Source organism: Stegostoma tigrinum, chromosome 26 (genome assembly GCF_030684315.1).
Source record: "Stegostoma tigrinum isolate sSteTig4 chromosome 26, sSteTig4.hap1, whole genome shotgun sequence".
Lineage (NCBI taxonomy): Eukaryota > Metazoa > Chordata > Chondrichthyes > Orectolobiformes > Stegostomatidae > Stegostoma > Stegostoma tigrinum.
This window is the reverse complement of record NC_081379.1, coordinates 49,219,728-49,243,377: the sequence shown is the minus strand read 5'-3', so window position 1 is coordinate 49,243,377 and position 23,650 is coordinate 49,219,728. Positions and strand designations below refer to the sequence as shown.

Sequence of the window (23,650 nt, the reverse complement as noted above, 5' to 3'; positions counted from 1 at the left end):
GTGTATTTCTGACTGAAGATCCGTAACCAGTGAAGTTCTGCAGGGATCGGTGCTGGAGACCCTGTTGTCTTGTAATGTATATAAATGATTTGGAGGGGAATGTAGTGGGCTGATTAATAAGTTTGCAGATGGTACAAAGATCAAGAGAGCTGCAAATAGTGAGGAGGTTTGCCAGAAGGTACAGCAAAATATAGACAGGCTGGAGACTTGGATGGAGAAATGGCTGATGGAATTTAATCCAGGAAAATGTGAGGTGATGCATTTTGAGATATCTAATGCAAGAAGGAAGTATACAGTAAATGGCAGAATCCTTAATAGCATCAACTTACAGAGAGATCTAGATGAAAGGTCTACTATTCTCTGAAAGTGGGAACACAGCAGATAAGGTTGTCAAGAAGGCATATGCCTTATTAGCTGTTATCAGTCAGGACATGGAGTATAAAAATTGGCAAGTCATGAGCAGCTCTATAGAACTTCAGTTAGACCACTGTACTGGACCAGACTAAATCCCCTCAAAATATAACAAGAAGAAAGCTTAGACTGCAATTTTTATCTTATTGAAATGTTAATCCAGAGACTCAATTAAAATTCGGGGATCCAGGTTTGAATTCTGCCACGGCAGATGGTGGAATTTGAATTCAATAAATATTTGGAATTAAGAATCAAATAATGACCATGAATCCATTGTTGAAAAACCCATCTGCTTAACTAATGTCCTTTAGGGAAGGAAACTGCCACCTTTACCTGGTCTCACCTACATGTGACTCCCACTGGGCAATTAGGGATGGGCAGTAAATGCTGCGTAGCTAGTGATGATCTCATCCCATGAATGAATTTAAAAAATGTAAGGAACTGTGTTCCAGATGTGATTCGATTGACTCATTATTTTTCTTAGAGTAAAACACACTTTATTTTTGCAATACAATTAAATTTCTGAGAGATAACCAGGTGTAGAGCTGGATGAACACAGCAGGCCAAGCAGCATCAGAGGAGCAGGAAGGCTGATGTTTCAAGCCTAGACCCTTCTTCGGAAAGAAGATTCTCAGATTCTGCAGCATCTGCAGTTCCTACTATCCCTGAAATAAATTTCTGGAGATACAGAATGAGAGTCTGCCCATTGATGCAGAGGGAGCAACCCCCTGGCATAAGGAGTGAGATACTCCCAAATTTACAATACTGTGAATCTCCCTGAGATACAGAAAGACACTCCCTGAGGCAAAGAGAGAATCTCCCAGGATACAGAGGCACTCTCCCTCGATACAGTGATACACTCTTAAGAGACAGAGAGGTACTCCCTGAGATACAGAGAGGCACTCTCTGAGATGCAGAGACAATCCCCCTGGATTCAGAGATAATGTCCCTGAGATACAGAGGCACTCTCCCTAGATACAGTGATACACTCTTAAGAGACAGAGAGGCACGCTCTGAGATGCAGAGACAATCCCCCTGGATTCGGAGAGAATGTCCCTGAGATACAGAGAGAATCTCCCTGGATCCAGTAACAATCTCCCTGAGATACAGACAGAATCTCCCTGAGATGCAGAGAGAATCTTCCTGGATATAGAGAGGTGCACCCTGGATACACAGACAATCCCCCTGGATTCAGAGAGAATGTCCCTGAGATACAGAGAGAATCTCCCTGGATCCAGTAACAATCTCCCTGAGATACAGACAGAATCTCCCTGAGATGCAGAGAGAATCTTCCTGGATATAGAGAGGTGCACCCTGGATACACAGACAATCCCCCTGGATTCAGACAGAATGTCCCTGAATACAGAGAGAATCTCCCTGAGATTCGGAGTGAGGATTCCTTGAGATATAGGGTATATCTCCTGAAGATATGGAGTCAGGATTCTCTGAGATACAGAGTAGGGAGGTCCTGGAAATATGGTGGGAGATACAGGGAGAATCTTCTGGAGTTTTGGAATGAGGATTCCCTGAGATACGGAGTGGGGATCTCCCTGAAAAACATTTCCCAGAGATACAAACTGAAAAAACCTATCTGCGATATACAGAATGAGAGACTCCCGGAGATACCGACTGAATAATCCCCCGGAAATGTAGAGTGAGGTGGAGGGAGAGAAACTCTCCAGGATATGAGAGCTGATTGAAAGTCGCTGTGTTTCGGGTAAAGAACTTCCTGTCCAGGAGTGGGGTGTAAATTTGTTCTGTTCTTTGTTTTTCGTTGACAGCGGCTGATTGGTTGCGAATGGTTTGCGATTGAATGAAAATTCCCAAAGTGCCAGCCAGTCATCTCACGGCGTCATTTTCTCCCATTGATTCTTTTTCTCGCTCTTTCCAGCTGCCGGTTTAGATTCTGTCAAATCGACTTGGTACTCGGCATTATTTCCTTCTCTCTTGCAACGAGTTGCGGAAGGAGAGCGAAGTTGAGGCGGCTGCCCAGTGGCCCAAGGTGGGGTGTGCCGGGCAGGAAGGATCGGGATCAGGTGAGGGCTGGCAATGGGCAGAGAATCCCGGAGCTCGGACACGGTTACCGCTGGAGATAGCCCCCGGGCCTCACCTGTCTCTCGGCTGCAGACAGGACTAGCCCCTGGCGGTCGGTTCCGATTCTACAGTCCCGGCCAGTCGGCAGCTCTCGACGCGATTATTTTTGCCATCAACAAGTTGCTGTTGTGGAATCTTGCTGTGCGCTGATCGCTTCCTCTTATTTCCTCCAACCCAACACTTTGTCTCATGAACTATAGAGCACTCTAGTACACCCAAAGGCAGTGAGGGGTTATATAGATGAAATGTTTTTTTTAATGCGAACCAACATTTGCAAAGGGGGATAAATTGATCCGCGCTGTTTCTGAAAGCTTGCTTCTGGGAGTTTGGTATCACGGAACTGTTATGGAAGGAGACCATTCGGCCCATGGAGCCAGCCTTCAAATGAGCACCATTACCTGGTGCCAATTTCCTGCTTTCTCCACATTTCCCTGCACATTTTCTATCCAAACAATCATCCAATGCCTCTCTTAAACGCCTCCACCACAATTGCAGGAACTGCATTCAAGACCCTAACTAATCGATACATGAAAAAGTGTTTTCTCACATCATCCTTGCTTTGTTTGTACATCACTTTAATTCTATGTCCTCTCGTTCTCATTCCATTGACTCTGTAAGCAACTCTGTCCAGCCCATTCACGATGTCGAAAACCTCTACTAAACCTCCTCTCGGCTTTCTCCCAATCCCAACTTCTTCAGTCCATCCTCAGAAATGAAGTTTCCCACTCCCAAAACAATTCATGTTTCTGTACCCGAAACGTCAGCTTTGGTGCACCTGAGATGCTGGTTGGCCTGCTGTGTTCATCCAGCTCCACACTTTGTTATCATGTTTCTGTACTTTCTCCATTCACATCCTTCCCAAAATGTGGTGTCCAAAACTGTACACAATCCTCCAGCTGAGGTCTGACAAGTGTATTCTACAAGTTCATCATCAGCCCCTTGCTCTTACACTCTATGCCTATATTAATACTGCTGAGGCCACTGTATGCTGCCAGTTGCCCTGCTGCCTTCAAAGATCTATGCACATATATACCCAGGTGCGTCTAATGCCATCATCTCTGAGATGGGGGATGGGAGGAGGAACCGAAGGGGAAAGAGAAGGAAGAGAGGGAGAGAGGCGGAGGGGGGAGGAAGAGACAGGGGAGGTGGGGAGAGGGGAGAAGTGAAGACGGAGCAAGGAGGGGAAGAGAGGTGGACGAAACGGAGAGAGCGGGGAAGAGAGACCGAGGGGGAGGGAGAAGCAGGAATGGAGAGTAAGGGAGAGGCAAGGAGGGGAGAGTAGGGGGGGGGAGAGGAGGAGGGATGGAGAGTGAGGGAGAGACAGGGAGAGGAGAGTGGGGGGGGGAGAGAAAGGAGGAGACAGCGAACTAGAGGGCGTGAGAGAGAGGCGGCGAGACGGGTTCGGAAGACAGAGACAGGGGGCTTTAGAGAGAGAGGGGAGACACAGAGAGGGGGCGACACGGAGGGAGTGGGGTGACAGAGGGAAAGGCATGGGCGAGGGCCGGAGTTGTGAATTGGTTGGGGTGGGGTGGGGGGGTGGGGGAGGACTGGATTGGAGCAATGAACACAAGGCATGATGACAGCAGCATCTGATGGGCTGGAGCGAGACTCTGCTGCTGGTGTGCGGTGAAGAAAGTGGACTCGTCAACAGAACCAGAGGCAGAAATAGAGAGATAACCATAGAGGAAGACAGAGTAATCGAGGCAAAGAGAAAAACACAGGGAGAAACAGAGAGAGAAACATAGATACGGAGAAAAGGACAGAGAGAGAGAAACAGAGAGCGTAAAAAGTAGAGAGATAAAGGGAGAATCAGAAACAGGGATCAGGAAATCAGTAAGTTCGTGGGAAGGAGAAGAAACAGCGGACAAACTGTCAGTGTGAGGCTGGACACCGCGCTCCGGACGCTGGGCTAGCCGGCCCGTTCTCTCCCGGATCCGCTCCTCTGGGAGATTTCTCGAGCACCGCTCTCCTCGCGTTGGGGATTTGCTGACATTTTGCGGGGATTTGAGGCCAGGACTGCTCCAGGAGGTAAAACGCGCACTGCCTTCTCTCTATGGGGGATGACTTTAGTTACAATGGGGCTAAAGTGAAGTGTCGCTTCAGCAGCTAGAGTCTTTAAATGGCTGGGCTATTACCCCGGGTCTGGGGCAATTGAGAGTCTCGGGGCTATTAGTGGGTCTGAGCTGAAACATTAGAAGGGCAGTTAGGGGTCTAAAGTTCATGAAGTATCAGGGTGGGGGCACAAAGTGGAGTCACGATCTGTTCAGTCTCTCGGAGTCCGTGCGAGCCTGGCGAGGTCACAGCAGCAAACCCACCAGCTTGGAGGTCGTTGGCAGGGCCAGACAGTGTCTGTGGAGAAAGGGAACGATGGAGAGAGTCAGCTCGGGTCGTGACTGTTCATGATGAAATTCTAATAACTGGTCAAAAGGTGAAATGTTAACCATGTGTCCCCCACTCCACAGCCAATACCAGACTGGCTCGGAACGTCCAGCTTCTTGTGTTTTTATTTCCGCATCTGTGGTGTTTTGCTTTTTTCCACAGAGAAGAGGAGCCAACACACTCCCTATTAATCATCAATTCATTAAAATCTGATTGACCCTGATTAAAGTTTGGCTGATACAGAAAGAAGCCATTCAGCCTATCCAGTGCTTACAGTCACAGAGCCATAGGCCCAACACATCCATACTGACCAGGATTCCTAAACGGAGCCAATCCTGTTTCCACTCCCCCTCCCATTCTCTGGATGACATGTCCATCATGGGCCTCCTGCACTGCCACAATGATGCCACCCGAAGGTTGCAGGAACAGCAACTCATATTCCGCCTGGGAACCCTGCAGCCTAATGGTATCAATGTGGACTTCACCAGTTTCAAAATCTCCCCTTCCCCTACTGCATCCCTAAACCAGCCCAGTTCGTCCCCTCCCCCCACTGCACCACACAACCAGCCCAGCTCTTCCCCCCCACCCACTGCATCCCAAAACCAGTCCAACCTGTCTCTGCCTCCCTAACCGGTTCTTCCTCTCACCCATCCCTTCCTCTCACCCCAAGCCGCACCCCCAGCTACCTACTAACCTCATCCCACCTCCTTGACCTGTCTGTCTTCCCTGGACTGACCTATCCCCTCCCTACCTCCCCACCTATACTCTCTCCACCTATCTTCTTTACTCTCCATCTTCGGTCCGCGTCCCCCTCTCTCCCTATTTATTCCAATTCCCTCATCCCATCCCCCTCTCTGATGAAGGGTCTAGGCCAGAAACGTCAGCTTTTGTGCTCCTGAGATGCTGCTTGGCCTGCTGTGTTCATCCAGCCTCACATTTTATTATCCTGTTTGTTTGTGTTTGGCTCATATCCCTCCAAACCTTTCTGTCCATGTCCCCATCCAAATGTCTTGTAAATGCTGTAATTGTACACACCTCTACCACTTTGTCTGGCAACTTGTTCCATAGGGGTGGCACAGTGGCTCAGTGGTTAGCACTGCTATCTCACTGTGCCAGGGACCCTTGTTTGACTCCAGCCTTGGGCAATTGTCTGTGGGCATTTGTATGGGTTTCCCCTGGGTGCTCCAGCTCTTCCTCCAGTCTAAAGATGTGTGGGTTATGTGGATTGGACGCACTAAATTGCCCCACAATATCCAGGGATATGTAGCTGAGGTGCGTTAGCTGTGGTAAATATGGTGTTACAGGGACAGGGTAGGGGTGTGGATCTGAGTGGGATGCTGTTTGGAGGGTTGGTGTGGACTCGATGGGCCTAATGTAGGGATTCTGTGTACACACCACCCTCAGTAGCAGCAACAGACTGGCCATGTTATCTTTCTGCTTGGATCCTCTGTGCAATAATATTGTGATTTTAACTATTGCAGTGCCAAAACAAGCAGCGCTGAAAGCTGCCAGCCTCTCCCGGAAAGCCTGACCTAGGAGCGATGGAGGAATGTTACTGTTGAGATAGCAGCCACCATTGAGTCTCAGTGAGATATTTGAACAATTTGATCTAGTTGAATGAAACAGCTATAAGGACCTCAGAAAAGGAAGTTGCAAATCTGTGTCAAGCTGGGAGAATGGAAGTATTAGTCGGTGGAACTCACCCATCCCCCAGCTTTCATCTCTGACCTGGACTGTGCTGAAGCTGTTTCTGGTTGGCAGGAGGTGACCTGGTTCTGAGTTGCCGATATGCCCGGTGTTTCACCACAGCACGCCTCGCCCACTCCATCATGCTAACAACTGGAAGGCAGAGTTTGGAGATTGTGACCTACATAGTGTTTGAGCTTGTCATCGCTGTTTTAGCTGTACTGGGGAATGTCCTGGTCTGTTGGGCCGTCTACCTGAACAGCAACCTGCAAAACGTCACAAACTTCTTTGTGGTGTCCTTGGCTGTGGCAGATATTGCAGTCGGGGTGCTTGCCATCCCCTTCGCCATCACCATCAGCACTGGCTTCTGCTCCCTTTTCTATGGCTGCCTCTTCATTGCCTGCTTTGTGTTAGTGTTAACTCAGAGCTCCATCTTCAGCCTGCTGGCCATCGCCATTGACCGGTATATTTGCATCAAAATCCCACTCAGGTAAGAAGGAACACCAAAATCTCTATGTACGGAGTAATGTTTTATTGATAACCTCACTACCAACTGGAGGGAGATCAGAAGATTATCCCCATCCATTCATTTATTCAAGGCTAGTATCTCTCAGGAAAGAGGCAATTGGGTGGCACAGTTCTCTACTTCGGCATTTGCTTTGCCCAATTCCAAATTGAGTCCATCTAAGTCTCAATCTATGAGGACTCCTGTGTAAAACAAGTTTGAATCGGTGGAGACCTCCTCCTGACGCACTGCTTCTGTGATATTGACGAAGAGCTGAGGACTGGCATGAAATTTTGGCTGTTTGAGACTTACACTGACAAACACAAAATCCTTCAGATGAAATAATAAATTCGAAGGCCATCAACCCGGGGACCCTGAAAATTGCTTATTTAGATTACTTTAAAGCTTCTTCTTCTCTCTTTAAACAAAGTTAAATTAATAATTTTCTAAACTCTAATCTTCTAAAACACTGAAAAGGTGAGTGAAGTTGTGTTTGTAAGGGAGGGAGGGAGGATGAAGAGGGTCCAATCTGTGAGGGAAAAAAAGTGAGAGTCCAAAGGAGGATGCGGAAGGTCTAAATGTAACCGAAGGAGGATATGGAAGATCCAATATGTGAGGGTGGAATGAGTGAGGAAGGGTGAGGAGGGTCTGTTCTGCGTGGGAAGCTGGATGAGAGTTGAGCTGATTCAAGCACAGTGCTGTCATTGCCAACTGTGCACAGAATGGCCACTTTGAGGAGGGGCTGGACACCATGTTGTGGAGAATGGAGATTAGATGGGTGAATAATTGGCAGTGATGCCCATTAAGTCTACCTTGTGTTGGCACTGAGTCAATCACACTGTCTGTTACCCACTAACAGATATCCAGCAACTCTAGCTGCATTGGGGAGCCCCATAGAAACTGACTGTTTAATTCAGCTCCAAGTGCCGACAATACTGACGAGGACAGTGCAATAAAGCTAGAATAAAATAGTAACATGTGGTCCATTCCATGTTTCACCTCTTGAGTTTGTTCCTCAACTGAATGAGATCACCATTGATATATAACCATAGCCCACATAACCATCTTTACCCCATGTCCAATAATAACTTTGGGGAGCAGAAATCTGTCAAAAATCAGATCTAAATTTAGTGACTGATTATACATCAATTGCCCTTCAGGGAAAACGAGATCCAAACCTCTATCACCCAATATGTATATGCTTCACAGACAGTGGAGGAAATGGTATGTCTCTATCAACCCAGCTGGTCCTAAATACCTTGAAAAATCTTCATTGAACTACATCTTAACCCTAAATTCTAAGGAATATAGCCTAATTTATGTAATCCCTCCTCATGATATAACTCATAAAGTCCTGGTATCTTTCTGGTGAATCTACATTGCACTTTTCCAAGGCCAGTATCTCCTCCTGAATGTGTGGGTGTCCAGTGCAGCTCACAGTGACTCCTGGTATGGTCTAACCCAGGCTTTTTACACTCATGGCATGACTTCCACCTCCTTGTATTCTAGCTTTGTCAATATAAGCCAGCGTCCCATTTGTCACCCCAGCCATTTTCTACATTTATTCACGATATTTTAATAAGTCCCTTTGGCCCTGCACTGTTACTAATCTTGCATCATTTCAAAATATTCTGTTCTGTCCTTTTCAGTTCTAACGTGGTGATCTCGCATTTGTTTATATTGAAATCTGTGTGCTTGTTCACATTGAAATTCACATTCACCCATTTACGTAATGTGTTATTATTTCTTTGTCATGTTATGCTTCTTGAAATAACTCCACAAAGGCTGGCAGCCCATCACCAAGTCACACTTAATTTACACATGAACAGCCCTTGACTATAGTACTTCCTAATACAGAGCCAGGCACCAGGGTGTCTGTCACTCATCCTTTATATCTATCAGCCAGATCTCTCTGATTGGACCAGATTAACTGCCCCAATCGACTTCCATCGATGCTGCTTACAAGACTGTCTCATCATTTAAATTGTTCATAAAATGGTCAATAGTTAAGATCCCGACATAGGTTTTTACAGGCCACCAATAGTCACATAATGCTAACTAGAGTACCAGGCTATTCCTGTTCCTTGTGCTGCTCAGCCAAATCCCTTCAGTCCCCTAAGCTTCATTGTCAGCTAACAGTCTCTTTGTAAGAAATATAACTAAAGTCTTCTGAAAGTTCAAATAATTTCATGCACATTTTTCCCCTTGCAGAATTTCAGTTAGCTCTTCTGAAAACTTAATCATTTATCAGGTATGACTTACCTTTAAAAATCTACATTCTTTTGCTGATCAACAGGAAATTCTAAAAGTGTTTGAACTACAGTTGTTTTCCAATTAAAGATTATATCTCTATCATTCTCTAGTTTCCTTTTGTCACCTTTCTTAGAAGAGTGATGCATGCAATTTTCCAATCTAAAGCCATGGTTTCAGAATCTGGGCGATACGGGAGATTATAATTGGAACTTCTGCAGTGTTCTCTTTGAACTCTATACAAGCTCTTCCTGCTAGCTGTCTGATCCCAAACACCAAACTAGAACTTATTATCTATCTTCAAGGAGAAAGAATCCAAGGGACAAAAAAAAATGAAGGTCTAAAGCAAGTGAGGAACCTCATACAATCCAAATCACTGGAGAAAAGGAATCAGGAAAACTAATGGGACTAAAAGCTGTCAGATCCCTGAGACCTCCAAGATAATAAAATGTGAGGCTGGATGAACACAGCAGGCCAAGCAGCATCTCAGGAACACAAAAGCTGACGTTTCGGGCCTAGACCCTTCATCACAGGCCCGAAACGTCAGCTTTTGTGCTCCTGAGATGCTGCTTGGCCTGCTGTGTTCATCCAGCCTCACATTTTATTATCTTGGAATTCTCCAGCATCTGCAGTTCCCATTATCTCAGATCCCTGAGACCTGATGGCCTGCATCCTAGGGTCTTAATGGAAGTGGCTGTAGGGGTAATGGATGCTTTAGATACTATCTTCCAAAATTTCTGAGATCCTGGAAAAGTCTTAGTGGATTGGAGAACTGGAAACATATTCAGGAAAAGAGAGACAGAAAGTAGGAAACTGTAGACCAGTTAGCCTCGCATCTGTTATTGGGAAAATGCTGGAATCCATTATTAATGTGATTAAAGCAGGACATTTAGAAAAATCGTAACGCAATCAGCCTCAGTCAACATGGTTTTATGAAAAGGAAAATCATGTTTGACAAATTCATTATTGTTATTGCTTCAGGTATAATGGGGACCTGATAGATGTGGTGCATTTACATGTCTAAAAGACACTTGATGTGGTGCTACATTAAAGGCCATTGCAGAAGGGAAGAGGCCATGGCATTGGTTGTGATATATTAGCATGGATAGAGAACTGGCAGACAGGAGACAGAGAGCTGGGTTGAATGGATCATTTTCAGGTTTCCACATTGATTTTAATGAATCGCAGAGTGGGCCTGAGGATGTGATTCAGTTCCTATATCATGTTCAAACGTTACAGCGCTGAAGGAGGCCAGTCAGCCCTTTGGGTCCATAATGGCACTCTCTGAAGATCCCATTCCCCTCTTCATCTCTATAGCCTGTAAGGCTAATATCCTCCAATTACTCATCAAATTTCCTTTGAAATCGATTGGCTCCTTCCGTCACCCTCACTGGCATTGAGTTTGAAATTGTTATAATCTTCACTGCGTTCCCCTTGTAACTTTTGGCCAAGTCTTAAAGCTACTTTATCTAACCCCTACACCATCAATTACTGTGAACAGTTTCCCTTGTATAAGTTATCCAAACCTGACATCATCCTGTATTTCTATCAAATCTCCCCTTACACTTTGTTGCTTCAGCTTCTCCAACCTCATCTTATAGATAAAATTCCTCATTCCTGGAACGAATCTGGTAAATCTCCTCTGCACCCACTCAAGGACCCTCACATCCTTCCTAAAGTGTGGTGACCCAGACCTAGATACAGAGATCTCACTGTGACTTCATCAGAGCTTTCTACAGGATCAATATACTTTCGCTGCTTTTGTACTCAGTGCAACTATTCACGAAACACACCTTTAACATGTCTTGCCACCTTCAGAGATTGAAGCATATGAACCCCTAGGTCCTTTATCTCTGCACATACTTTTGAACCATGTCATCAATTCAAAATTGCTCCTCTCAAATGAGAGCCTCTTTCTCTCTGGTTTCCCAGAATTTTATCCAGGTCAGGTGATTTATTTCTCCTACGAAAAGTCCGGAACCTCAATCTGCTTCCTTTTTTACCATTCTTATGTTGAAATGTGAAGGTTTTTGCAAAGGTTTTGCAAAATGCAGTGTGAGAGAACATAGAGAGAGAGAGAAAGGGAGAGAGAGAGAGAGGGAGGGAGAGAGAGAGAGGGGGAGAGAGAGAGAGAGAGAGAGAGAGAGAGTACATGGGCATAAATGATTGAAGGTGCCCGAACAGGTTGAGAGATCAGTTCATAAATTGTGCAGAATCTTCGGCCTTTCTAGCAGGGCAGAGAGAGCACGAGCAACACATAAGGCACTAGTTCAGCCTCACCTAGAGTAGTAGGTATATGAAGGCATTGGAATAGAATGCAGAAAAGATTCACAAGAGTAGATCCGATGACAAGAGATTTCAGCCAGGTAACTAGATTGGAAGATGACAGTGTTATTCCTAGGACCTGTTAGGGATGGCCAACACCATGAGCAGTCTGCACAGAGTAAAGTCAGGAGAGACTGTTCCTGTTAGTGGAAAGAACCAGAGTATGCTGACTGAAGGTGACTGGAAAAAGAACAGGAAAATGATTTTATAACCTGAGTGCTTAAGATCCAGAATGCATTGTCTGAGAGGACAGGAGGCAGGTTCAACTGAGGCATTTAAGAGGGAATTGGAGCATCATCTGAAAACAAAGCATGTGCAGGGCTATGGGGAGCAGGCAGGGAAATGGTATTCGGTGCATTGATCATTCCAAGGAGCTCCCACAGAACATGACTCCTGTGCTCTGACCATTCTGATAGTGTGACGTGCAGAGACAGTTAACTAGAGATATATAATAAACACAGAAGGCAGAAAGGTCAAATACAGAGGGAAACATCTGTAATGAGAGACTTTGAGCAAAGTACTCTGCATACTTGAACTTACACAAAGATAAACAGAGAGTATAACAATGAGTGCGAGAAGTTCAATGGACAATGGAATGAGTAAAATAGACAGGGCAGGATAAGATAATTCACATATTTTGGAAGGACTGTACCCAGTGCAAGGGACTTGTTATTTTGTGTTAAACTATATTTTTCTTCCGATGTGACAAATTCCCTGAAGAGTTCTGGTGGGAACAGATGAGCAAACCATACCTTTTGCGGTGCAATTTATCAGGAGGTGCTCGATAACTGAAGGTGTCAGATCAGAGTAATCCCCTGTGGGGTATCCCTGAGCCCCTGTAACATAGCAACTGACCTCCCTGCAATTCACTTGTTACTGGCATTTGGTGAATGGTTTGGCAATTTGTACAGCTGTCTGAACAGGAATTTGCGTTCTAACAATGGCAGTATTTGTACAGTTGGATCGATACAAGTGTCTGTGTACATGAGACAGCCGGTCGCTCTCCTTCAATCAGTAGACTATTACATGAAAGTGAACTGCAATTCCTGGGCTGTTCACAAACCAGCCTCATCTCCCTTCTAAAGTTAGAATGTGAAGAATGATGAATTTTTAAAATATTTAAAATATTCACCAACTCTAGAAACCTCTTTTCATTTATCAATGTTTTCTGCAAAGGTTTCCAATGAAGGACTTTATTTCAGTAATTGTTACAGTAAGCTTTGTTAGAATATGTTTCAAATATAATCCTTTAACCACAACAAAAGAATTGGTGCTGATTCCCTTATTTTGTCCAAGTAGCCATTTTATTTACAGGCTATTTGACCTTGGAAGGCAGCACAGGCCAGGCCAGCTTTAATCTTTTCCTCATTCAACCTATATACAGGCATCAATCAGTTGAATGGGCCAGTAATTGAGAGACCTGGGCTAATACACTGGGGACATGGGTTCAGATTCCACACAGCTCCACGGTGGCATCCGGATTGAATAATTAATAAATCTGGAATAAAAAGCTAATCTCGTTCCTGGTGATTATGAAAGTACTAAATAGTTATAAAATCCCATCTGGCTCACTCATGACCTTCAGGAAAGGAAATCTGCCACCTGGTCTGGCCAACATGTGACTCCCAACCCACAGCAATGTAGTTGACCATTATCTCCCCTCTGAAATGGCTGAGTGAACTGCTCAGTTGTATTGAACTGTTACAGAGACAATTCCATATAAAGATCATTATCATTGACCAGAAACCAGAAAGGACAAGAACCCACTTAATCCTGTCAATCCTACAAACTCTTGCTTACTGACATATAGGGGCACATGCCAGAATTGTGAGAGCTGTCCCACAGACTGATCAAGCTACAACTTGACATGGAATCATATTTCACAGTCAATGTCCACGACACCACCATCACCAGCCCTGCTATGTCCTGTCCCACTGGCAGGACAGACCCAGCAGGGGTGATGTCATTGTAGTATTTATTTGGGAGTGAGTTGTCCTGGGAGCCCTCAACGTTGACTCTGGGCCCCATAAATTGTCATAGTTTCAGGTTAAACATAGGCAAGGAAATCTCCTGCTGACTACCACATATTGTCCTCTGTCTGCTGAGGACTCAGTGCTCCTCCATGTTGAACAACTCTTGGAAGAGAGGCTGAGGGTAGCAAGAGCACAACATGTATTTTTGGTGGGGAACCTTGACAGATAGAGCTGGCTGGATTAGAAAGGATGTAGCTGTCAGACTGGGTCTATTGTAGGTGGGGACGGAACCAACTTCCATTACTGCTGTGGAGTTTGCCATGCTAGTTGAAGATGAGGTCAGAGAATTACCACTGGTCCTCCTGCCTGCTGGCATAAGATAAAGCAAAAGCAATGTAAACAGCTCCTGGTGCTGCATTGCAACAAGATTGAAAATTAACAGAAACAAGTCAACTTTATACCATTCCTCAGGGTGCCCTCCAGCTCCTACAGTGTCCATCCATCCAAAAGGCCTGTACTGTGCCAGTGAACTCTGCATGATCGCTCTCCAGGGCTACTCTCTGATCTGACCACCCTGCACCATATGGGGTATCCCAGCAGCATGAGGTTGCAATGAGTCAGCCCCTTTCAAAATGAAACATGGGCTAAAAGTGAAATCAATCCAAGTAAATGTGAAACACAGATTCCCGTAGGCCTCGTGAACATTATGTGGGTCTACTAATCATTAATGGGACTGCCAAGGGTCGAATTCTCCCTCCCAGTCCCCAGATGGAAACAGTGAGGAGCCCAAACAGAGGGCCACACACCCCACAGGGCAATTCTGCCACAAGGAGGTACTACATTATGCCAGGACACATCAGGGGTGAAGTTGGTGAGACAGTGAGTTATCAATCCTCAGCAGGACAGTGAGCTATCCATCCCCGACAGGACAGTGAGCTATCCATCCCCAACATTACAGTGAAATATCCATCCCTGACAGGACAGTGAGCTATCCATCACTGACAGGACAGTGAGATATCCATCCCCCGACAGGACAGTGAGCTATCCGTCCCCGACAGGACAGTGAGCTATCTGTCCCCGACAGGACAGTGAGCTATCCGTCCCTGACAGGACAGTGAGATATCCATCCACCGACAGGACAGTGAGCTATCCATCCCCGACAGGACAGTGAGATATCTATCCTCGGCAGGACAGTGAGATATCCATCCCCGACAGGACAGTGAGCTATCCGTCCCTGACAGGACAGTGAGATAACCATCCACCAACAGGATGGTGAGATATCCATCCCTGACAGGACAGTGAGATAGTGAGATATCCATCCCCGACAGGACAGTGAGGTATCCGTCCCTAACAGGACAGTGAGGTATCCGTCCCCGACAGGACAGTGAGGTATCCGTCCCCGACAGGACAGTGAGGTATCCATCCCCGACAGGACAGTGAGATATCAATTTCCAGCAGGACAGTGAAATGCCGAGCTCTGTATAAATGTGGCAGTTCAGGGCCGCATCTTGGGAGGGCTTCCACCAGAAGTCTGGCCTTCTGCCTGCCAAACAGAATAAGCTGTTAGTGGTCCCACAAGCAACAGATAAAATTTAAACTCTGGTTTGCTGCCAAATTCAGTTGTGAATGGTGGCAGACAATTAAACAACTCACCGGAGGAGGAGGCTCCACAAATATCCCCATCCTCAATGATAGAAGAGCCCAGCACATCAGTGCAAAAGATAAGGCTGAAGCATTCACAGCAATCTTCAGCCAGAAGTGCCTGGTGGGTGATCCACCTCAGCCTGCTCCAGTGATCTTCGGTATTACAGATACCAGCCTTCAGCCAATCCGATTCACTCTACATGATACCAAGAAATGGTTGGAGGCACTGGATAATGCAAAGGCTATGGGCCCTGATGAAATATCGGCAAAAGTACTGTAGACCTGTACTCCAGAACATGCCGCCTCCCTAGCCAAGCTGTTCCAATACAGTTACAACACTGGTATCTACCAGACAATGTGGAAAATTGCCCAAGTATGTCCTGTACATTAAAAACAGGACAAATCTAACCCAGCCAATTACCGCCCCATCAGTCTACTCTCAATCATCAGTAAAGTGATGGAAGGTGTCATCAACAGTGCTATCAAGCAGCACCTGCTCAGCAATAACCTGCTCAGTGACACCCAGTTTGGGCTCTGCCAGGGCCACTCAGCTCCTGACTCATTACAACCTTGGTTCCAACATGGACAAAAGAGTTGAATTCCAGAGGCGAGGTGAGAGTGACAGCCCTTGACATCAAGGCTGCATTAGACAGAGTGTAGCATCAAGGAGCCCGAGCAAAACTGTAATCAATGGGTATCGGGGGCAAACTCTCTGGTGGTTGGAGTCATACCCGGCCCATAGGAAGTTGATTATGGCTGTGGGAGGTCAGTCATCTCAGCTCCAGGACATCTCTGCAAGAGTTCCTCAGGGTAGTGTCGTAGGCCTAGCCATTTTCAGCTGTTTCATCAATGACCTTCCCTCCACCCTAAGGTCAGAATGGGGATACTCACCAATGATTGCATAATGTTCAGCACCGTTTGCAACTCCTCAGATACTGAAACACTCTGTATTCAATGCAACAAGACCTGGAAAATGTCCAGGCAAGTAACATTTGTTCCACACAAATACCAGACATTGACAATCACCAGCAAGAACCAATCTAACAACTACCCTCTGATATTCAGTGTCAGTACCTTCACTGGATCCTCTGTAATCAACATCCTTGGGGTTACCATTGACCAGAAACCGAACTAGAATCAACATATAAATACGTTGGCTATAAGACCAGGTCAGAGACTTGGAATCCTAAAGTGAATAACTCACATCCTAACTCCCCAAAGCCTGTCACCACCTACAAGGCATAAGTCAGGAATATGATGGAATGCTCCTCTCTTGCCTGGATGAGTAACTTGAGGGTAGTTACAGATGGGCGATGCATGCTGGCTATGTCAGTGATGCCCACACCTCAGTGATACATGTTAGAAGGCATGGAGAGAGGGTAGGAGAAGGTGGTGGGAGGGATGGTGTGACGGGGTTATGGAACTGTCGCTGGCTGGATCAGGGTCAGGAGCTAGCTGAACTTTGATCTGGTGGTTATTGAACAAGCAGGAGGCAGGCTTCATTTCACACTGTGTCTGATTCTACCATACTCCCCTTGGATCAGTTTGTGTGATGAGCTGCTAATTGCGGCCAGTCTGTGGTTAATGATTAATTCTACAGAAGCTTGGTAGTGACTTTCTCTGCGATCAAAGTCTGTAGATTGCTGCTTGAGGCTGATTGCGTTCCTTATTGATTTCTGTCTGTACCTACTGTACTGACACCAGGTCTGCAGAACATTGTGAGGCGCAGGGCAGGAACACTCTCGCAATGTTCCGGATTAGATTATTAGTTTGGAATTCTGTTTGTTTAATAAACAAGACTGGGACCAGTAGACCAGTTTTGACCAGGGTGGCTTTGCTGCAGTAAAGGGCATTATCTGTGGTCTGAGCTTGCCTTGGTCGAGAAAGAGAGAGAAAGAGACAGAGGCTATGCATTCAACTCAACCAGTGCAGGGGCTCCATACTCAGTGTCTTATCCCCCAAGGCTCCCGCATCATTAATGGCAACCTGAGGTAGGGAGCACATCAGTTTCCTTCCTGACGCTGACAGGGTTCAGAACTAGATTGGAGGACAGGGACAGTCTGTTACAGGTAGGGCAGACAAAACCACGACCTGTTTAATGGAAATACCACAAGTCCTGGAGGTGGCACAATGGCTCAATGGTTAGTACTGCTGCCTCACAGTGCACAGTCCTCTGAGTTCTCCAGTTTCCTCCCACTGTCCAGAGATGTGCAGGTTGGGTGGGTTGGCCATGGGAAATGCAGGAATAGGCTAGGGGTCTGGGTGTGATGCTCTTCAGAGGGTTGCTTTGGACTTGATGGACTGAATAGCCAGCCTCCACACTATGGGGGGATTCAATTACTCCTCAGCTGGACATGTGGAGAGAGCGAAACTGAGCAAACAATATCAGGAGGTCTCAGAATGGAACGCTCCGTGATGGAATGGACTTACAACAGGTAACAGATAGAGGGAAGGTCTGTAATAGGGTGGAGAAGAACAGCAGGGCAATGGCCAAACGTGTCAATCACGCAAGGCAAACAGAGATGGCAGTCAGTCAAAACGGAGGCAAAAACGGAGGCAAAGGGTAAATTGTAAAAAGCAGAATCATCAACAGCTGCTAACCGCAAAAAAAAGTTGAGCAGAGGTGATTATTTGAAATTGATTTCTTACAGCTGACAGATATTTAAACAAAATATAAAAGTACCATTCCTCAAACTTGCTTAGAACTTCATGAGGACAGTGAAGGAAGATGAAGACAGAATGGCGATTTCAAATCACAGGAGACAAGAAGCTCGTCACACTCTTGTCATCAGTACCAAGAGCTGAAACTACCATATTGAAAGTACAATTTCAATTTCATTTTGAAGGGGACTTCAGTGCCTAGGGCAGTGTGCAAACAGGAGGGAACAGAACAGCTAATCACCTCCTTGCTTGCATGACAAAGTCCTGTGGGAATATTATGTTCCCATTACATTCCATCTTTGGTATTTTTGCCAACTCACTTAATCTGCTTGTATCCCTCTGCTGATTCATTGTGTCATCCTCACCACTTGCCTTCCCATGTATTATTGTGCCATCCACAATAGTACACGGCTATAGTACATTCACCCTGCTGTTCCAAATCATTAATATATAATGTCAATAGATCTCAGAACCGATTCTGTAGCACACCGCCAGTCATGGGGATACCATTTTCAAATGCCCCTTTATCCCACCTCTCTATACTTTATTAATTAGACAATTCTCTATGCAAGCTAATATACTACGTCAAACACCATGGGCTCTTATCTTATTAAGTACCCCAAAGTGTGGCACCTAAATATAAGAAGAAAAAAGGCAAGAACAAATGGGACTGTACTGCAAAACGAAGCTAAGATGACAAACAGCATTAAAAGGCAATTCTGAAGGCTTGTATCTAAATGCACAGAGCATTCACAACAAGAAATTACAGACTGCAGGGAATTACAGACCCAATAGAGAGAGTCACACCAGGAATTACAGACCCAATAGAGAGAGTCACACCAGGAATTACAGACCCTTTAGAGAGAGTCACACCAGGAATTACAGACTCATTTAGAGAGGGTTACTCCTGGTATTACACACCAATTACAGAGTCACACCAGGAATTACAGACCCATTAGAGAGGGTCACAGTGGGGATTACAGACTCATTAGAGAGGGCCACAGTGGGGATTTACAGGCCGATTAGAGAGGGCCACAGTGGGGATTACAGACCCATTAGAGGGGGCCACAGTGGGGATTACAGATCCATTAGAGAGAGTCACAATGGGAATTACAGACCCATTAGAGAGGATCACAGTGGGGATTACAGACCCATTACAGAGTCATATCGGGAATTACAGACCCCTTACAGAGAGTCATACCAGGAATTACAGACCCATTAGAGAGGGTCACAATGGGGATTATCGACCCTTTAGAGAGTGCTGCATTGGGAGTTTTTACTTGCCTGCTGGTGATCAAGGGGTTAACATAGCATTAATAATAATATAATTAATAATTAATATCATTAGTATAACTAATAGTGGTACGAAGTGGCAGATGGAGTTTAATTAAGATAAATGTGAATTGCTGCCTTTTGGGAAAGCAAATCAAGGCAGGACTAATAGCCTTAACTGTAAGGTCCTGGGTAGTATTGCTGAATAAAGAGACCTTGGAGTGCAGGTTCATAGTTCTTTGAAAGTGGAGTCGTGGGTAGATAGGACAATGAAGAAGGAGATAGCAAAGTGTAGAGCTGGATAAACACAGCAGGCCAAGCAGCATCTTAGGAGCAGGAAAGCTGACGTTTCGGGCCTAGACCCTTCATCAGAAACGTCAGCTTTCCTGCTCCTAAGATGCTGCTTGGCCTGCTGTGTTTATCCAGCTCGACACCTTGTTATCTTGGATTCTCCAGCATCTGCAGTTCCCATTATCACTGATACAGTGAAGAAGGTGTTTGGTACACTTGCCTTTATTGGTCAGTGCGTTGAGTACGAGAGTTGGGAGATCGTGTTGTGGCTGCCCAGGACATTGGCTACTTTTGGAATACTCTGTTCAATTCTGGTCTCCCTGGTATAGGAAGGATATTGTGAAACTAGAAAGGGTTCAGAAAAGATTTACAAACATGTTGCCAGGGTTGGAGTGTTTGAACTGTAGGGAAATGCTGAATAGCCTGGGGCTATTTTCACTGGAGCGTCAGAGGCTGAGGGGTGACCTTAGATAGGTTTATAAAATCATGAGGGGCATGGATAGGGTAAATAGGCGGGGTCTATTCCCTGGAGTGATGAAATCCAAAACTAGAGGGATGGGTTTAATATGAGAGGGGAAAGAAACGAAAGGGACCTAAGGGGGCAACTTTTTCACACAGAGGGTGGTGCATGTATGGAATGAGCTGCCAGAGGAAGTGGTGGAGGCTGGTACAATTACAACATTTAAAAGGCATCTGGATGGGTACATGAATAGGAAGGATTGAGAGAGATGGGGTCTAGGCCCGAAACGTCAGCTTTTGTGCTCCTGAGATGCTGCTCGGCCTGCTGTGTTCATCCAGCCTCACATTTTATTATCTTGGAATTCTCCAGCATCTGCAGTTCCCATTATCTCAGGATTGAGAGAGATATGGGCCAAATGCTGGCAAATAGAACTGGATTAATTTAGGATATCTGGTTGGCGTGGACAAGTTGGACCAAAGGGTCTGTTTCTGTGCTGTATATCTCAATGATTGTATGACTGTAAAATAACACATGAGATTGATTTGCTGACAGAAGTAAATTCAGGTCATAGAAGTTTCTCTAAGTCTGTTACAGTGAGGAAAAAAAATGAAAGCAAAGATTTTTCTCCCATTGGCAGAGAGAGGAGACATCCTGGGAAGATATTTACTTTGGTAGAGTGTCAGAGTCATACAGCTGTGAGGCACAGAAATAGACCGTTTGATCCGACTTGTCCACGCTGACAAGATACCCCAAATTAATCTCATCCATTTGCCAGCATTTGACCCATATCACTCTACACCTTTCCAGATCATGTACCCATCCAGATGCCTCTTAAATGTTATAATCATATCAACCTCCACCACCTACTCTTGCAGCTCATATCATACATGCACCACCTTCTGTGTGAAAAAGTTGCCCTTTAGGTCCATTTTAAATCTTTGCCCTCTCACTTTAAACCTATGCCCTCTAGTTTTGGGCTCCCCCACCCCAGGGAAAAATACTTTGATATTCCATGCCTCTCATGATTTTATAAACTTCTATAAATGTCACTCCGCAGCCTCTGACAGTCCAGGGAGAATAACCCCAGCCTTCTCAGCATCTCCCTGTAGCTCAAACCCTCCAATCCTGGCAACATCCTTGTGAATCTTTTTTGAACCCTTTCAAGTTTCACAATATCCTTCCCGTAGCAGGGAGAAAAGAATTGCACACAGTATTCCAAAAGTAGCCTAACCAATGTCCTTTACAGCTGCAACATGACCTTCTAACTCCTATACTCAATGCACTGACCCATAAAGGCAAGCATACCAAACACCTTCTTCACTATTCTATCTACCAAGAACAATAAAAAAGCAAAACATGTTTTAAATGGTGAGGAACTGACAAATGTCTGAATTCACTGGAACCTGGGCATTTCACATAAATCACTGAATCACAGAAATGTTATGGTGAAGAAAGAAGCTATTCGGCCTAATGTGTCTGCACTGGCTTTCCGAAAAAGTCTCTTAATTAATGTCGCTCTCCCAACCTTTCCCATTTCCCTGCACACTGTTTCTATTTAAATAATCATCCAATTATCTCTTAAGTACCTGAATTCAGTCTGCCTCCACTACACTCAGCCTAGCACTACACTCTAAACCTGAACCACTATATGGGAAAATGCGTTTTGTCTTATCTTACATATGCTTCTCTTGCAAAGTATTTTAAATCTATGCTCTCTCATTCTTGACCTGCTTATAAGTGGGAAATATTCCTTCCTGTCAACTCAATCCAGACGCCTAATGATTTTCAAAATATTGATCCAATCTCCTGAAAGGCTTCTCCTCTCCAGAACATGCCCTGGATCTTTCCAAGTTAGCTTCCTACATGTAGAAAGTCAAGACACAGGCTCTGCAAGTCATTAGGATGGCAAATGCTCTGTTAATGCTTATTACAACGGGGTTGAAATCTTAGAGCAAAGGAAACTTGCTACAACTGTACGCAATCTCACCTCATAAAATTGTATACATTTTCTGTTTCCTCACCTCAGGAAGGAAATGTAGTCCCAAGGCAATGTAACAAAAAGTTCACTTCTACATCCTTCCCAAAATGCACAAACACCCACAATTCCTCTGACACTTAACGTCAGTTTCACGATTTCCATTTAGCAGGCTCCAGCTGCCTCCTCTTTACCATGGACGTGCAATCCCTATACACATGCATCCTCCATCAGGATGGTCTCAGGGCTAGCTGCTTCTTCCCAGAAAATGTCCTGAACTGTCTTATTCCACCATCACGCCCCTCTGTCTAGCCGAGTTTGACCTCACTTTGAACAATTTGTTTTGACTCCTCTCACTTTCTTCAGGTCAAAGGTGTGACCATGGGTACCCATATGTTGTGCCTGTCTCTTCGTGGGGTATGTGTTTGGAGTCTTTGTTCCAGTCCTACGCCAGCCAACACCCACAACTATTTCTTCAATGACATTCTTGGTGCTGCTTCCCTCTCTCATCTGGAGTTGGAAAAGGTTTCTCAAATTATTTTCCAATTTCAACCCCGCTTTCACTTTCACCTGGTGCATTTCTGACTCCTCCCTTCCCTTTCTGGACATCTCTGTTCCCATTTAAGGGGATAGATTGACTACCAATATCCATCACAAACCCAGCAACTCCCATGGTTCCCTTGCTAAGACATCTTCACACCCTGCTTCCTGGAAAGACTCTATTCCATTCTCTCATTTCCTCTGGTTCCATTGCATATGTTCCAATGGTACCAGTGTCTGCAGGGGAGTTCAGATGTGCCCAGCTTCCTCATCAACCAAGGATTCCCTACCACCATGATTGACATGGCCCTCAGCTGGATCCAACCCATGTCCCACACTTCAGCCTTCATCTCTTGTGTTCCCTCCCATACAATGACAGCGACCCTTGTCCTCTTCTACTATCCCACCAGCATCCACATCCAACAGATTGTAAGCCATCATTTCCACCATGTCCAATGGGAAGCAATGACCAGGCACATATTCCCCTCCCCTCCCTTGACCGCCTTCCATAGGGAACATTCCCTCCAAGATGCTCTGGTTCACTCCTCCTCCACTCCCAACAACATCCCACAGCCCTACGGCACCTTCCCCTGCACCTTCAGAAGTTGTAACATCTGCCCGTTTAGTTCCTCCCTCCTCACCACCCAAGGGTCCAAACTCACCTTCCAGGTAAAGCAGTGATTTACTTGCACTCTACACAATCTAGTCTACTGTATTCGCCACTCACAATGTGGTGCCCTCTTGCACTGGAGAGATGAAACACTTTGCAGAACTCTTATGTTCTGTCAGCAAAAATAACCCCAAGCTTCCAGTTGCCTGCCACTTTAACACACTACCATGTTCCCTGGCCAGCATCACAGTTTCGGGCTTGCTGCAGTGTTCCACTGATGATACAAGACCAGCTGAGTTTCTCCAACAATTTCTGTGGATGTTTTTGTACAAAAGGTTCCCTAGATTCCAGAGTTTGAGAGTATGATCCTCTACAGAGAAGTTGAGTAGATTAGGATAACAAAGTGTGAAGCTGGATGAATACAGCAGGCCAAGCAGCATCTCAGGAGCACAAAAGCTGACATTTTGGGCCTAGATCCCAGAAAGGGTCAGAAGTGACAGTCAGAAATTTGCAGTCGGTTGCTGTCTGCTGTTTCTGTTCTCTGAGAGATACTTCTGACGTCAACGCAAGAAAC

The 23,650-nt window shown here is 45.5% G+C and overlaps 1 protein-coding gene and 1 long non-coding RNA gene across 3 annotated transcripts in view; one reads left to right on the top strand and one right to left on the bottom strand.

The window, feature by feature from the left end:
• Nucleotides 1-23,650, bottom strand: part of LOC132211008 (uncharacterized) — a 181,763-nt gene that overhangs the window by 53,636 nt on the left and 104,477 nt on the right. The gene's annotated exons all lie outside the window — the stretch shown is intronic.
• adora2aa (adenosine A2a receptor a) overlaps nt 4,063-23,650 on the top strand; it is a 32,709-nt gene continuing 13,121 nt past the window's right edge. For both annotated transcript variants that reach the window (XM_048556697.1, XM_059655175.1), the window contains exons 1-2: nt 4,063-4,533; nt 6,366-7,060. In XM_048556697.1, the coding sequence (XP_048412654.1) occupies nt 6,714-7,060 (347 nt within the window). In that variant the 5' untranslated portion in view covers nt 4,063-4,533; nt 6,366-6,713. The remainder of the gene's footprint in view (nt 4,534-6,365; nt 7,061-23,650) is intronic.